Source organism: Balaenoptera borealis (genome assembly GCF_965194805.1).
Source record: "Balaenoptera borealis genome assembly, chromosome: 16".
In the NCBI taxonomy this organism is placed as follows: Eukaryota; Metazoa; Chordata; class Mammalia; order Artiodactyla; family Balaenopteridae; genus Balaenoptera; species Balaenoptera borealis.
Genome location: NC_138872.1, coordinates 72745886 through 72759993, shown reverse-complemented (window position 1 = coordinate 72759993; position 14108 = coordinate 72745886). Strand labels below are relative to the sequence as shown.

Here is a 14108-nt window from a genome sequence, read left to right as displayed (position 1 = left end):
GCGTTTCCACATTTTCCGGAAGCCTCTCTGCGAAGCACAGAAGGGTTTCCCATGGTGCCGCCCCCGGTCCGGTTCCCGGTGGCGGATGTGCCCGGGGAGGCCAGGACCGGGCGGACGAGGGAAGGCAGCCCAGGGGCCGTGAGGTTCGTCGCATGTGGCCGTGTACTTCTCCCCGGAGGAGTGGGGGCGTCTGCGGCCTGCGCAGAGTGCCCTGAACCGGGACGTGACGCGGGAGACCTATGGCTTCCTGGGCGCGCTCGGTGAGGCCCGGCCAGGACCCAGTAATCTGTTGGAAGCTGGGACTGATGCGCCCAGAGGCGATGGGCTGGAAGTGTGGAGCACTGAGCAAGCGCCCTCAGTTCTCCTCCCGGGTTCTCAGCCAAGCCCAGTGTTTTCCTTTGTGAGGATTTTCAGGCCCCAAACCCGCTTTTATCTTTTAGGTGGAAAGAGAGGTGGAGGCGTGGAGCCCAGAGGCCCAGGATCCAGATCCCTGCAGCTGTCAGCAGAGACGAGGGAAAGGTCCTTCACTTCAAACCCCAGGTCGTGACCTTTGAGAACCTCCTCCCCCACTCGGAGCCTCAGCACACACTGCCCACTCTAGAGCCCCTCCGTGTCTCCCTGCACCTGATCTGCAGAAAGGGCTCAACAGAACAGCTAAATTGAAACTGGTAGCACTCTTGGGGCCGCGTTGCCACCATCTCTTAGGAAGGCACGTTCCAGTTCTGGTTCTGGTGCACCTTCAGCCACCCGCGACTAGTGTTCAGTTCTCGGGCTGAGGCTCCTGGTCCCTCTTCCAAGTCCCACTTGAGGTTACTTCACTGAAAACCATTCACCTAACTGGCTTTTCTTTCTGGATTATTTTCTCCCTTAGTGCATTTTGCTTTCTGGACTGTATCTCTCCCGCTCCTCAGAGACGGAGTACCCTAGATTCAAGAGCCTATTAAAGGAGCTGGTGCTCCCTGGAATAGAGGGCACGCTTTGGGCCTGTCCGCACTGGGGAAGCTCATCCAAGGATTCTGTCTTTTAGCCAGAGCAAGTCAAGTAGCTAGCAAAGACACACATGTGGTGTCAAGCCTCTGTTGGCATTGTTTGGTCTTGAAGACTTAGAGGTGGCCGTAAAGAGGACAGTGGCTTCAGGTGAGGAACTCTCCTGCTCCACACTTGCTCTGCACATGGTGCACAAAGGTATCAAACTTAGTGAGCTTAAAGGGTTTTTTCTCCAAACTTTTATGAACTAGTAATTGCAATGTGTTTTTTTTTTCCCAGATATTTGCATGTTTCCTGGATTTTGCATCTTTTGAATAAAGATGTATTCTTGGGCCACAGCAACTGGAAATATGATGCTGGGGAATTTTTTTTTTTTAAAGAAGGAATATATTACTTGTGATTAGAGTTGAAATCAAGGCATAGTTATTTTCCGCCTTAGTTTTTACTGTAATGTTTGTATGTGTCAACAGTTGAGAGGTCTTTCTGACCTATTTAGATTTGCTAGCCCTACTTTAGAACAGGAAACTCTTGAAGGAATAAAAGCAAGGAGGTGGGGGGGACTAAGCATGTCTGCATGTCAGGAGTGGTGCTGGGTGGCTCAAATTATCTTTTGACCAAAAGACTGCTTCTCCAAATACCTGGGTTCCAAAGATGATTATTAATGGGAACTGACGGTTATTTTTACTTCACCACATAGCCTCTCCTGAATTGGTAGACCTGGATTCCAGGTTCAGCTCAGTCCCCACTAGCTGTGTGGCCTTAAGCATATTATATTATTACATTATTCAGATGTAAACTGACAAGTAAAATTTAAGAACTATAATGACCTCCTGCATGTTTCCTAACTTCTCATAATTATCTGATCAAGATTCTTCAACAAACATTTACAGTTTGGTGGGCAATAAAACAATCTGAAAGCATCGTTTTTGTATTTTTATAATGATTGGCAGGAAATACATGACACCAACCACTTATGAGCAAACAGTTTTAGTCTTGAACGTTGCAATCTGATGGTTAACAGCCAAGTTTACTGTACTTAGCTCCATCTTCTTAAGTTTTCTCCATCCCTAGTGCAAAGAGAAATGATTTACAACATAGTACCTGAATAAACAGAAGTATTTTTTGGTCCAAGTGAAATGCTTTACAGCTTCTCTTTACATAAAGTTGATTCCCTGTTTTGTTTTTAAATAAATTTATTTATTTATTTTTGGCTGCATTGGGTCTTCGTTGCTGCGCACGGGCTTTCTCTAGTTGCGGCGAGCAGGGGCTACTCTTCATTGCAGTGTGCGGGCTTCTCGTTGCGGTGGCTTCTCTTGTTGCAGAGCACGGGCTCTAGGCACGCGGGCTTCAGTAGTTGTGGCACGCGGCTCAGTAGTTGTGGCGCACGGGCTTAGTTGCTCCGCGACATGTGGGATCTTCCTGGACCAGGGCTCGAACCCGTGTGCCCTGCATTGGCAGGCGGATTCTTAACCACTGCGCCACCAGGGAAGCCCCTGATTCCCTGTTTAAAAGGAGACTTATTTCTGAGGATCTGTTTTTTTCCTTACTCCATTTCTACACTGTTCACACAGTGAAGTACCTCTAGAACTCAAAAAGTTTTAAAATAAGCACATAATTGTTGAGGCAAAATCAGCAGAAGTCACACTTAAAGCCAGAAAGTATTTCAGGTGAAAATCAGCAAGGACAAGGCCAGAAAATATAAAGACCAAAAAGGCACTAGCATGATCAGCAAAGAACATTTCTGAACACAAAGGGGAGATTCAGCATGTAGGGCAGGCAGGAGGGCAAGCAAGGAATTGTTCCAAGACCAGACTGTGGGCTGCTGCCAACAGAGACCTGGTAGATCTCATCCATCTGTTATCTCCAGTGACCGGCCCCACGCTTAGCAACTAGAGTCTGCATCCTGCCTGACTGCAGAAATATTCCAAAGGTGGGAGTGAAAACATCTAGCACCTGTAGTCAGTCCAGTGCAAGCCATCAAGATGACCCGTCTCAACTCAAAAATAGGAAGACACTGAGTCTAGGAAGCAGAGGATACAACCCAAGGGCAGGGAGGGAAGACCCTGGATGACAGTTGAGGCCCAGTCTGTTTTGGAGAGAGGACTGAGGGCCCAAGGAGGGAGATTTCCCACGGGAAAAAAAATGGGGATTTGAGATTTGATGCTCTCCTTGGTAATTCGCAACAACTTAAAGAAGCAGAGCAGATAACACAAGGAGAAAGGACAATTATAAAACTGAAGAAAAGCAAACAGTTGACAAGAAAGGAAGTATAATAATAGCATATATAGGAAATGTTATTTACAATAATTTATTGCAATGGGCTTCCCTGGTGGTGCAGTGGTTAAGAATCCGCCTGCCAATGCAGGGAACACGGGTTCGAGCCCTGGTCTGGGAAGATTCCCACATGCCACAGAGCAACTAAGCCCGTGTGCCACAACTACTGAACCTGTGCTCTAGAGCCTGCAAGCCACAACTACTAAGCCCACGTGCCACAACTACTGAAGCCCGCGCGCCTAGAGCCCGTGCTCCGCAACAAGAGAAGCCACCGCAATGAGAAGCCTACGCACCGCAATGAAGAGTAGCCCCTGCTCGCCACAACTAGAGAAAGCCCGCATGCAGCAACAAAGACCCAACACAGCCATAAATTAATTAATTAATTAATTAAAAAATAATAATTTATTGCATTAAGTATGTTGGGAAAAGAGGTCAAGGGTATGGGGCTAGAAATTAAGTATCAAGTATCATAGCAGGGTGCCCATAGTGTCTAAAATGAGTATACCAAGGAAAAGCAATTTTTTAAAAAAGTGTATTTTTAAATGAAAGCTCCAGAATAAATGGCTAAGAGTGAAGTGTATTGAATCAGTTTAGGAAGATGAAAAATTTCCGGAATGGATGGTGGTGATGGTTGCATAACACTGTGAATGTACTTAATACCACTTAACTTAAAAATGGTTAAAATGATTTTTTAAAAGAGGTTAAAATGATAACTTTTGTTATGTATATTTTATCACAATTTTTAAAAAAAGGAATGATGTTCAGATACACGTTACAACATGTATGAACCTTGGAAACATGATATTAAGTGAAATAAGCCAAGCACAAAAAGATGAAAAACTATGATTCCACTTTTATGAGGTACCAAGAATAGTAAATTCCAAGAGAAAAAGTACATTGGAAGTTACCAGGGGTGGGGAGGGGGCTTGGGGGGGGTGGGAGGAAAGGAATGGGGAAGGACTGTTTAACGGGTTCCAGGTTTTCTTTTGTGAGGATGAAAATCATGTTTTGGAAAATGACACTGGTGATGGTCGCCCAACATTGTGAATGTAATTAATGCTACTGAATTGAAAACTTAAAAATGGTTAAAATTTTCTGCCATATATCACAATAAAAAAGTATGTATTGATTGGAAAGGAACCATTCAGGGGTGATACCAATGTCCTACATCTTGTTTTGGGTGATGGCATACATTTGTCAAAGCTCGACGGATTTCACACTGAAGATCCGTGCATTTTACTGTATATACAATATAATTAAAGTTAATAAAAAGTTTAAAGTAGTTGCCTCTAGAGAACAGGGGGAATGGGTAGGGAGGCTGCCTTTTTCATTACAAGCCTTTTGTATTACTTTTTAAAAACCGCGTACGTTAATTATTTTGGAAAAACTTAAAAAGTAATTTAAAACTTCCCCATTCCAATTCCAGCCTCACCAAGCACCTTCCTTCGCCGGCGGCTCCAGTCCAGAAAATGAGCGAGCGGAATTGCCGGTGCAAGGAGTCGGGTCGGCTCCGCAGCTGTGCACCCAAGTGTAAACGTGTACCTGGTCTCTACCTCGGCTGCCCCCAGGGTTTGGCCAGGTGTGTGCGTCTTCCCGCAGGGGCGGATCCCGCTGCCGGGAGGCGCAGAGGGAGACCATCGAGTTCTAAGTCCCGAGCTCCACAAACGCCGAGATCGTTGGTGGGTTCCAGATCCCGCCTACAGAGACTTCCGGGCGGAAACGCCCCGCCAGTCCCGCCTCGCGGCACAGCCGCTTCCTGCTGTCGCGGCCAATCACCGGCCGCTGTGCAACGCGGCCAGCGGGAGTTCTGGAAGCCGCAGGCACGTCCATCTTTCTTGATGGCAGGAAAGCTCCCCTCGGCTCCCCCTCCATTAAAACTCACCTGCACGGCCATTGTATTTAAGGGCAAGTGGACAATGAGAAGCCAGACCGGCGCCATGTTTGATACGGTCAAGGGACGGCGCCCTTAAGGGCAGCCAGTGACAACTGAAGCCAGGATGTCGCCATATTTTCTGAAGGCACCTTACGGGTCCCTTAACCCGGGTGTCTATGTCCAAGCTGCCATGAAGTGACTAAAGACCGAGGGTGTTTATTTGTCCCCATCAGAACCCCGAATCCCAAACAGCCAACCCTGCTACTTCGGTTCCCTCGGCTGAGTTCGGAGGCCAAGGCTGGGCGGGGCCCCGGGCTCGGGAGCCTTTCCTGTGGACGACGAGAGCTGAGGCCGGGCGCGGGGAGCAGGCGGCAGCTGCTCGGGGCTGGAGGCCTCATGGCGCCGCCCCCGGCCCCGCTCCTGGTGCTGAGACCGGGGGAGACCGGGCCTGACTGCAAGAAGCCTGCGGCCGTGAGCTTCGCGGACGTGGCCGTGTACTTCTCCGTGGAGGAATGGGGGTGTCTGCGGCCCGCGCAGAGGGCCCTGTACCGGGACGTGATGCGGGAGACCTACGGCCACCTGGGCGCGCTCGGTGAGGCCCCGGGTTAGAGTCCGCCTGCTCCTTCACTGGGGTTCACAGGGGAGATGATATAAGGACCCAGAGGATTGTGAGGCCTAATCCCGCACTATTCCACCAACACCACCAGCCACTTCCCATCCCCAGCGCTTCAGGTACCCTCTCGGGAGTCCTTCCATCCCGCATCCGCTTCCTTCAGGCAGGAGCACTGCAGACCCTGTCCAGGTTGAGCCTAAATTCTGAGGAGGTGACCTCACCCTGACAGGGGGATGCCATCTTCCCAGGGCAGCCTCTCAGGCCAGCACTGTGATCCCTGTTCTCTCCCAGGATTCCCAGGCCCCAAACCAGCCCTCATCTCTTGGATGGAACAGGAGAGTGAGGCTTGGAGCCCCGCCGCCCAGGATCCTGAGGAGGGGGAAAGCCTGGGAGGAGCTCTGAGAGGTGAGGGATGGTCCCAAGTTTCCCCCAACCCCAGTATTCCAGGGCTTCCTGTCTAGCAGTGTTTTCTTTCAGATCGCCACCTCCAGCATCCCTAAAGGAATGAAAGAGTCAACAGATGTTGGATACGGGAGAAGGAAAAGAGGCAGACCTGATAACAAATTTTTCAGAATTTGGTACAGTAGTCGAGACCAGAGTAAGATAATCAGGAGCCCAAGTCTGAGACTCCCTCTGGTAGAAGCGCTGCTCATTCTCCCCTTTTCAGGAACAACTAAAATCCCCTAAGAATGAAAGCAGCTTCAGGTCTGCTTTTCACATTCTCAAACAAGGCAAAGCAGTAATTGGCCAGTAATTGACAACTTTGCTCTTCTCTTTTCATCATCCCTCAGCAGAGTGATCTTGAGCAAATATCTTTACTCCTCTGTAAATGTCTTAACCCTACAAAAAATTGAGAAATCACAAATAATAATAGCTACTGCTTATTTATTTATTTTGGCTGCATTGGGTTTTTTTTTTTAAGCATTTTTTTTTAATTGAACCATCTTTTTCCCTTTATTTATTTATTTATTTATTTATTATTTATGGCTGTGTTGGGTCTTCGTTTCTGTGCGAGGGCTTTCTTTAGTTGCGGCAAGTGGGGGCCACTCTTCATCGCGGTGCGCAGGCCTCTCACTGTCGCGGCCTCTCTTGTTGTGGAGCACAGGCTCCAGACGCGCAGGCCCAGTAGTTGTGGCTCACGGGCCTAGTTGCTCCGCGGCATGTGGGATCTTCCCAGACCAGGGCTCGAACCCGTGTCCCCTGCATTAGCAGGCAGATTTTTCAACCACTGTGCCACCAGGGAAGCCCTGCATTGGGTTTTAATTGCTGCGCGTGGGCTTTCTCTAGTTGCAGCGAGCGGGGGCTACTTTTCCTTGCGGTGCGTGGGCTTCTCATTGCTGTGGCTTCTCTTGTTGTGGAGCAGAGGCTCTAGGCGTGCAGGCTTCAGTAGCTGGGGCATGTGGGCTCAGTAGTTGCAGCACGCGGGCTCAGTAGTTGCAGCGCGCGGGCTCTAGAGCGCAGGCTTGGTAGTTGTAGCTCACGGGCTTAGTTGTTCCGGCATGTGGGATCTTCCCGGACCAGGGATGGAACCCGTGTCCCCTGCATTGGCAGGCGGATTCTTAACCACTGCGCCACCAGGGAAGTCCTGCTATTGCTTATTGAGCATTTACTAAGTACTTAAGATACTTTTACTCATTTAATCCTCCCAACAAACTTGTGAACTAAAGAAACCATTATGATTCCCATTTGACACATGAGGAAGCAAGGCCCAGATAAGTCATTCTTAAGAGATTTGAACCCTGTTTACCATCCTTCAGAGCCTGTGTGTTAATTACTGGGCAGTACTTTTCTGGCACTTCCTTAAGTAAAAGCATCCTATAACCTAAGACGATATAAGCGAATGTGTTTTAAAATGTAACTTGATTCCTGTTTCCTAGGAGATGTCCCAAACAAAAAGGAAGAGGAACCTGAGACAGGGCCAGGAGCCAAAGAATCCAAAAAGACTCCTGGGAAGGAGAGGCCTGAAGAGCTGGTTAAAAACAATCTTGACTCAACCATCAGCGAAACCTCGTCAAGAGCACAGCCACCCAGGAAAGCTGCCTGTGACCAGAGCGCAGGTGCGCAGCCCCCGGTCCTGGTGCCCAGCGTAGATGCTCAGGCCAGCCAGCGGCGCCACGTGTGTGCAGACTGCGGCCGCCGCTTCACCTATCCCTCGTTGCTAGTCAGCCACCGGCGCATGCACTCGGGTGAGCGGCCCTTCCCCTGCCCCGAGTGTGGCATGCGCTTCAAGAGGAAGTTTGCCGTGGAAGCGCACCAGTGGATCCACCGCTCCTGCTCTGGGGGCCGGCGGGGCCGGAGGCCCGGAATCCGGGCTGTGCCTCGGGCCCCGGTCCGAGGTGACCGGGACCCGCCGGTGCTGTTCCGGCACTACCCGGACATCTTTGAAGAGTGCGGGTGAGTGGCTCCCGCTGGCTGGGCTTGAACCTGACCTCAGCGCTAAGGACTAACTGGGCCCTGAGGGAAGCTCCTGACTCAGGGATTTGGGACCCAAAATTCATCCCTTGGTTTTCCCTCAAGGATCCCTCTAGTTTCCAAACTTGTAAAAACAAAAGTGCCTCTAAAGATTCAAAGAGATTAAACTTGACGCCTTCTCTCCCTAGTCTTTCTAAAAAAATGAAGAGAGTGAGATGCTGGACTTCTCTCAAAGTGTTATCTCAGTAGCAGGTGCAACCAAGATCATGTGCAAACACTGTCTCCAAAAAAAATCCCCGCTGCTTATCTGCAGCAGAGGTAAATGCTATGGGGGACTAAGGCCAAGGAGGAGGCCTCAGATGTAGGGCATGGTCTAGCTCCGGGTAACTGACATCAACAGGAGGCTCAGGCAGTGAAGTGGGTGGAAAGAATACAGAAGCACCGGGTGCAGACTTAGTCTCTGCAACTTGCCCCCAGGGCATAGCTGGTAAGTCACATGCTTTCCCTGAGCCTCAGCTCCTTCATCTGTAAAATGAGGATCAATAATATCTACCTCAAAGGGTTACTGTGAAGACTGAAATTGTAACAAGATAATATGTATAACACAGTAAATGTGCAATAAACATTTGTTGAAACACAATTGAAAATGATTGTTGATATTTTACACTTCAGACCTTGAAAAGAAGTCTGCTAAGGAGGCAGGGATGGATAGCAACAGCTGTGTTTCACAGATGAGTAAACTGAGGATCAAAGTTTCATCGCTACAAAGCAGCAAAGCTGGAAACTGGCACTGTGCCCACACATATCTACCACTTCCTATGAGCAGTCAGATCTGGGCAGAACAGGGGTCAGGGGCTCAGGTGAGGGTGAAGTGAGGGAGCCAGTCTCACCTGTCTGGGGGAGTCTCAGCAGGAAAATGAGAGCCCCGCCAAGGCCAGAGACCTTTGCAGTCAACATTCAGTGACCATATATTGAGTGGCTTCTGTTGGAGAGACTGCCAGGTGATAAGGGAATCCCAAGATGAGGAAGGCTAATTTCCTTTATTCAGCAAACACCATCTGAAGACTCTGGGGTTCTGTGTAGGGCGCCAGGGACACACTGACTCAAGTCCAGTGTTCAAGACAGTGATTTGGGCTGTGATGGAGGAAGTCCAGAGGCACCATTTAACCCATCCTGGTTGGTGATATGCCAGGAAGTGTAGCTTGGAGAAGGAAGTCGTTGTGCTTCCCATAGCATTAAGAGGAATTGGTATGTAGTGAGATTTTCAGGCAGAGGAAGCAGCGAAGGAGGCTTATTTCCTAAAAAGGATAAAAGAGGGACACAGCATGGAGTAAAGGTTAAGGGCATGGGTTCTGGAGTCAGACTGTCTGGGTTCAGATCCTGACTGAATTGCTTTACAGCTCTGCAGTCGTGGGCAAATCACTTCTTGCTGCAAGTTACCTCTCTCTGCCTTAGTTTCTTCATCTATAAAACCTAGATAATAATAGCACCTACCTGATAAGACTGACATAACGATTAAATGAGATAACATAGAACAGTGCCTTGCATATTAGTGTTTGATAAACATTGGTTATTGTTATTATTCAAATACAACACAAAATAATATGTGAGGAGGACCAAGAGGAGACCGAGGAAGGTTTTCTGGAGGAGGTGGTTCAAACTGGCCTTGAAGGATGAGAAAGATTTCAACCAGGATGGGCATGTATAGGGAATGGTTGGCAGTTCCACTTGATTGAAACATAAAGACTGAAAGTAAAGAATAATGGATGACAGATGCAGCCGGAGAAGTGGGACCAATCTGGGAGGACCACAGATCCCAGCGGGGACCTTGAAGTTCACCCTGTAGGCACTGAGGAGCCATAGAAAATCCCTGAACAGTAGCAAGGCTGTTTGACAGGTCCCATCGGATGTCTTTGCCGGGACTTCCCTGGTGGTCCAGTGGTTAAGAATCCATCTTGCAATGCAGGGGACGCCGGTTTGATCCCTGGCCAGGGAACTAAGATCCCGCATGTTGTGGGGCAACTAAGCCCGTGCACCACAACTACTGAAGCCCGTGTGCCCTAGAGCCCGCACACCACAGCTACTGAACCCACATGCTGCAACTACTGAAGCCCACGTGCGTAGAGCCCATGCTCCACAACGAAGAGTAGCCCCTGCTCACCGCAACTAGAGAAAGTCTGCACCCAGCAACGAAGACCCAACGCAGCTGAAAAAAAAGAAAAGAAAAACCAACCAACCAAACAAAAAACAACAACAACAAAATATCTACTAAGCATTTACCATGTACTAGGTACTATTCTAAGTGCCAAGGTATAGCAAGGAAAACAGACATAGGCATCCTCTTGGACTTTACATTCGGGTAGGGTGGGGAGAGACAAGTGATAAGCCAGTACATACATAAGACAAAGTACTGTAATTGCAAATAACAAGCACTACAAAGGAACTAAAACAGAGGACATGCTGGAAGTGCCTGCTGTGGGGGGATACCTAGGCCGGGCCTTGGTGAGGAGGAGACGTTTGAGCTGAGATCCAAAGGATGAGAAGGAGCCAAAGGGCTGCTCAGCGTGGCCAGAAAAAAAAAAAAAAAAAAAAAAAGGAGCCGAGGGGAACCACGTAGGGTCACAGGATGTGGGAGTGGGGGAGGGCAGGGTTTCAGAGGCCGGGGGGCTGGGGGCAGGGAGTGGGAGAGAGGGGTTTCTAAACAGGGACCGGCAAGTGCCAAGTTCTGAGGTAGGGATGAGTTTGGGTGAGGTGCCGAAAATGAGTTTGGAGGCAGGGGAAGGGGGGTGGGGAGTGGGAAAGGGGCAGGTCACAGAGCTCTTGCTTGCCATGTTGCGAAGTTTGGATCTGATTCTAAATATACTGGGAAGCCACTGGATCATTTCTGTTTTTGTTTTGTGGTAAAATATATATAACAAAATTTACCATTTTAAATATTTTTAAGTGTAGAGTTTAGTGGCATTAAGTACATTCACGATGTTGGGCAACCATCACCACTATCCCACTCCAGAACTTTTTCATCTTCCCCAACTGAAACTCTGTACCCCTTAAACAACAATGCTCTATTCCCCCTTCCCCCAGCCCCTGGCAACCACCATTCTACTGTCTGTCTTTGTGAATTTGACTACTTTAGGGACCTCATATAAACCACTGGGGTGGGGGGGGTTTAAGCAGAGTGTCAAGGGTCAAGGCAATCCGATTTGCATTTTAAAAACCCACTCTGGCTGCTCTGAGAGTAGACGGCAGTGGTGCGATAGAACTCGGAAACGGAGAGTAGCTGAAGGGCTGGAGGTAAACACTGGAAGATGAAGGGACAGGGCCTGTCCAGGGCTGCACGTGGGGGCTGGGTCATTGGAGGGGCACCAGGACGGTGATAAGGTTTCTGGCTGAGTGAGGAGGATGGAGGGGCAGTTCCTGGGGTGGACCTGGGCATGATGACAGGGTGGACTGCGGCATCTTGGAGCTGGCGGGGAGCTCTTGGAGCTGTCTGGTCCAATGTTTGAAGCAGGGTTTGGGAAGCCGAGGGCGGGAGGGGACTCTCTGGGGCACGGGGAAGAACACTGGTTCCCATCTCATGGGAATACTGTTCCACAGAATACACCCTGAGAAAGGCTGAGGCCCGGAGAGGGGAAGGACCTGGCTTAGACCACACAGTTGAGTTAGTGGCAGAGGCAGGCCTGGAACCTAAAGCTCCCGATTTCTCAGCTGATGCTCTTGATCTTTTCACTACACCAGGCTGCAGTGCCAGATGGATGGGAAAGGCAAAGGGCTGGATGCCCAGAGACCAGGTAGGAGACCCCAGCCCTAAATCAGCAACGGCCTGAGCAAGAGCTGCTACAGGGTGCCTTTTGTGAAGCCTGTCACCCTCCTGCAGGGCAATTTCACATACCTCCCAAGCACTCGAATGATATATTTTTTTCCCCGTGACTTGACCCCTAAACACAATCCTTTTAGTGCTTAGAGCGCATCATTTTAATTTTTTCTCTTTACATTTAATACAACAGTATGGAATTGCATAGGTGACCAGAAGCAGTTCTTCTGACTTCCTAGGTCTCTGCTTCTTGCCCTACCCCACATTACAACTGCATACCTGGCCTAAAATCCCACCTGTCTCTGGTTGCTGACATTGTGCCTTCAATAATTGGAGACATCATGGCATGGGTTCTGGAGTCAAAACCCTCACTAGCTGTGTGGCCTGGGGCAAGGTCATTCCTCTGCGCCTCAGCTTCCTGATCCAGAAGGGTACCTATCTCTGAAGTGTTGTGAGGGTTAATTGAGTTAACAGGCAAAAGCACTTGGAACAGAGTCTGGCATGCAGTAAGTGATCGATCAAGATAAGCTAACATTATTATTGTCTTAGTCACATCACAGAACCAACTGCAGCTCTTGCATAGTCGGCCACTGTTCTGCTAGGGGAGCTTGGAATTGGAAGCACATTTAGATGGAGCATGAAAGCAAACGGGTCCTGTCATCCAGTAACTCATCTAACTTTTTTCTTTTTTTTAACATTTTTTTTTTGGCCACACCCAACAGCATGTGGAACTTCCCCAACCAGGGATCGAACCTGTGCCCCCTGAATTGGAAGGTGAAGTCTTAACTACTGGACCACGAGGGAAGTCCCTAACCTTTTTTTTTAAAAATAAGTTTATTTAAAAATTTTTATTTATTTAGTTTTGGCTGCGTTGCAGCGAGCTGTGGCTACGCTTCGTTGAGGTACGTGGGCTTCTCATTGTGGTGGCTTCTCTTGCTGCAGAGCACGGGCTCCAGGCACCCGGGCTTCAGTAGTTGTGGCACGTGGGCTCAGAAGTTGTGGCTCGTGGGCTCTAGAGCGCAGGCTCAGTAGTTGTGGCGCACAGGCTTAGTTGCTCCGCGGCATGTGGTATCTTCCCGGACCAGGGCTCGAACCCGTGTCCCCTGCATTGGCAGGCGGATTCTTAACCACTGCGCCACCAGGGAAGTCCCTCGTCTAACTTTTTATACTACAATAATGACTTAATAACGAGAATCCAGTTTGTTTCACAATGTCAGCAGGGGCCAGTACATTTGAAGCGTTCATGTTACTTTTCTGGGAGCCTGGAGGAGGCAGCGCCAGGAGGCGGTGGAAAGGCTCACATTAGGAGTCTGAAAACCCCGAGTCACTAATGGGCTGCCTGACCTTGGGTCATAACTGGGTTTCAGTTCCTTTCTGTAAAATGACTGAACTCTAAGGGACTGAGAGGCATTCGGCCCAGTGTCCTCAGTAAGAGCTAGTAAATGTGTGGAAGTACTATAGACAAACTGACTATCTCTATAAGGCACAATCACTGTAGGGACATTTAAGAAACTGTTAGAGGAATGGTGGGGGGCTGGGGGAGAGGACATTCACTGAATATTCTTATGTACCTTGTAAATAAAAAAACAAAAAACAAAAACCTGAGAAATGAATTAGTTTGCCAGTAATAAAAAAAAATATTTTAATGACCGGGTCACTGACTGGGCCTTCTTGCGGGGATTGGGAAGAGGACATTTGGCCGGACAGGCCCTCACTCCTAGCCCGGCGTCCCCGTCTCCCAAACCTCTCGCCGCCGCCAGCCCTCCCTCACCCGCGCCTCACCTTTCACCCACCCGACCTGAGCGCGGGCGCCGAAGCGGTTGCGGCCATCTTAACTACGGGCAAGGGGCCCTTGCAAGGCCACTAGCGGAACAGCAAGAGAAGACAAGTAGAGGGGGGAGTATACCAGATCATCAACGCCAGGCCGACACTGAAGCTGTTACATGCCTTTCGCTAAAGTAGAAGGACGGTAGGGTGCCACCATCTCTTCTGAGGGCTTCTTCATTTCCCGGCCCTGGGACCAACGAGTTCGCGTAACGGGCCGTTTCCCGCCGTCCTAGAGTGGCCCCACCCAAAGCTACTTCCGGTCGTCTGGGCCCGGAGGGACCCACCCCCACCCAGCACCGCAGGCCGAATCC

General features: G+C 49.5%; 1 protein-coding gene and 2 long non-coding RNA genes across 4 annotated transcripts; 2 read left to right on the top strand and 1 right to left on the bottom strand.

The window, feature by feature from the left end:
- Position 1: 1 nt before the first annotated feature.
- Positions 2-1907, top strand: LOC309613378. Its single transcript, XR_014235691.1, has 2 exons — positions 2-260; positions 441-1907. It is a non-coding gene; the product is annotated as an uncharacterized lncRNA (long non-coding RNA).
- A 51-nt stretch (positions 1908-1958) lies between these two features.
- Positions 1959-5115, bottom strand: LOC309613379. Its single transcript, XR_014235692.1, has 2 exons — positions 4694-5115; positions 1959-2488 (listed from the first exon to the last, which is right to left on the bottom strand). It is a non-coding gene; the product is annotated as an uncharacterized lncRNA (long non-coding RNA).
- A 152-nt stretch (positions 5116-5267) lies between these two features.
- Positions 5268-8806, top strand: ZNF688 (zinc finger protein 688). Of its 2 annotated transcripts, XM_082360141.1 has the most exons (3): positions 5268-5726; positions 6039-6152; positions 7625-8806. In XM_082360141.1, exons 1-3 carry the CDS (start codon positions 5531-5533, stop codon positions 8143-8145), a joined length of 831 nt encoding a protein of 276 aa, XP_082216267.1. In that variant the 5' UTR covers positions 5268-5530; the 3' UTR covers positions 8146-8806. The 2 variants fall into 2 exon arrangements, with proteins under 2 accessions (XP_082216267.1, XP_082216268.1); XM_082360142.1 differs by lacking the exon at positions 6039-6152 and having other exon boundaries at positions 5272-5726.
- The last annotated feature ends 5302 nt before the right edge of the window (positions 8807-14108 follow it).

Excerpts from the sequence above, each read along its gene's own strand:
- ZNF688 (XM_082360141.1), top strand. The coding sequence starts at position 5,531 with ATGGCGCCGCCCCCGGCCCCGCTCCTGGTGCTGAGACCGGGGGAGACC. Across the intron at positions 5,727-6,038 it reads CGGCCACCTGGGCGCGCTCG|GATTCCCAGGCCCCAAACCA; the intron begins GTGAGGCCCCGG and ends GTTCTCTCCCAG. Across the intron at positions 6,153-7,624 it reads CCTGGGAGGAGCTCTGAGAG|GAGATGTCCCAAACAAAAAG; the intron begins GTGAGGGATGGT and ends CCTGTTTCCTAG.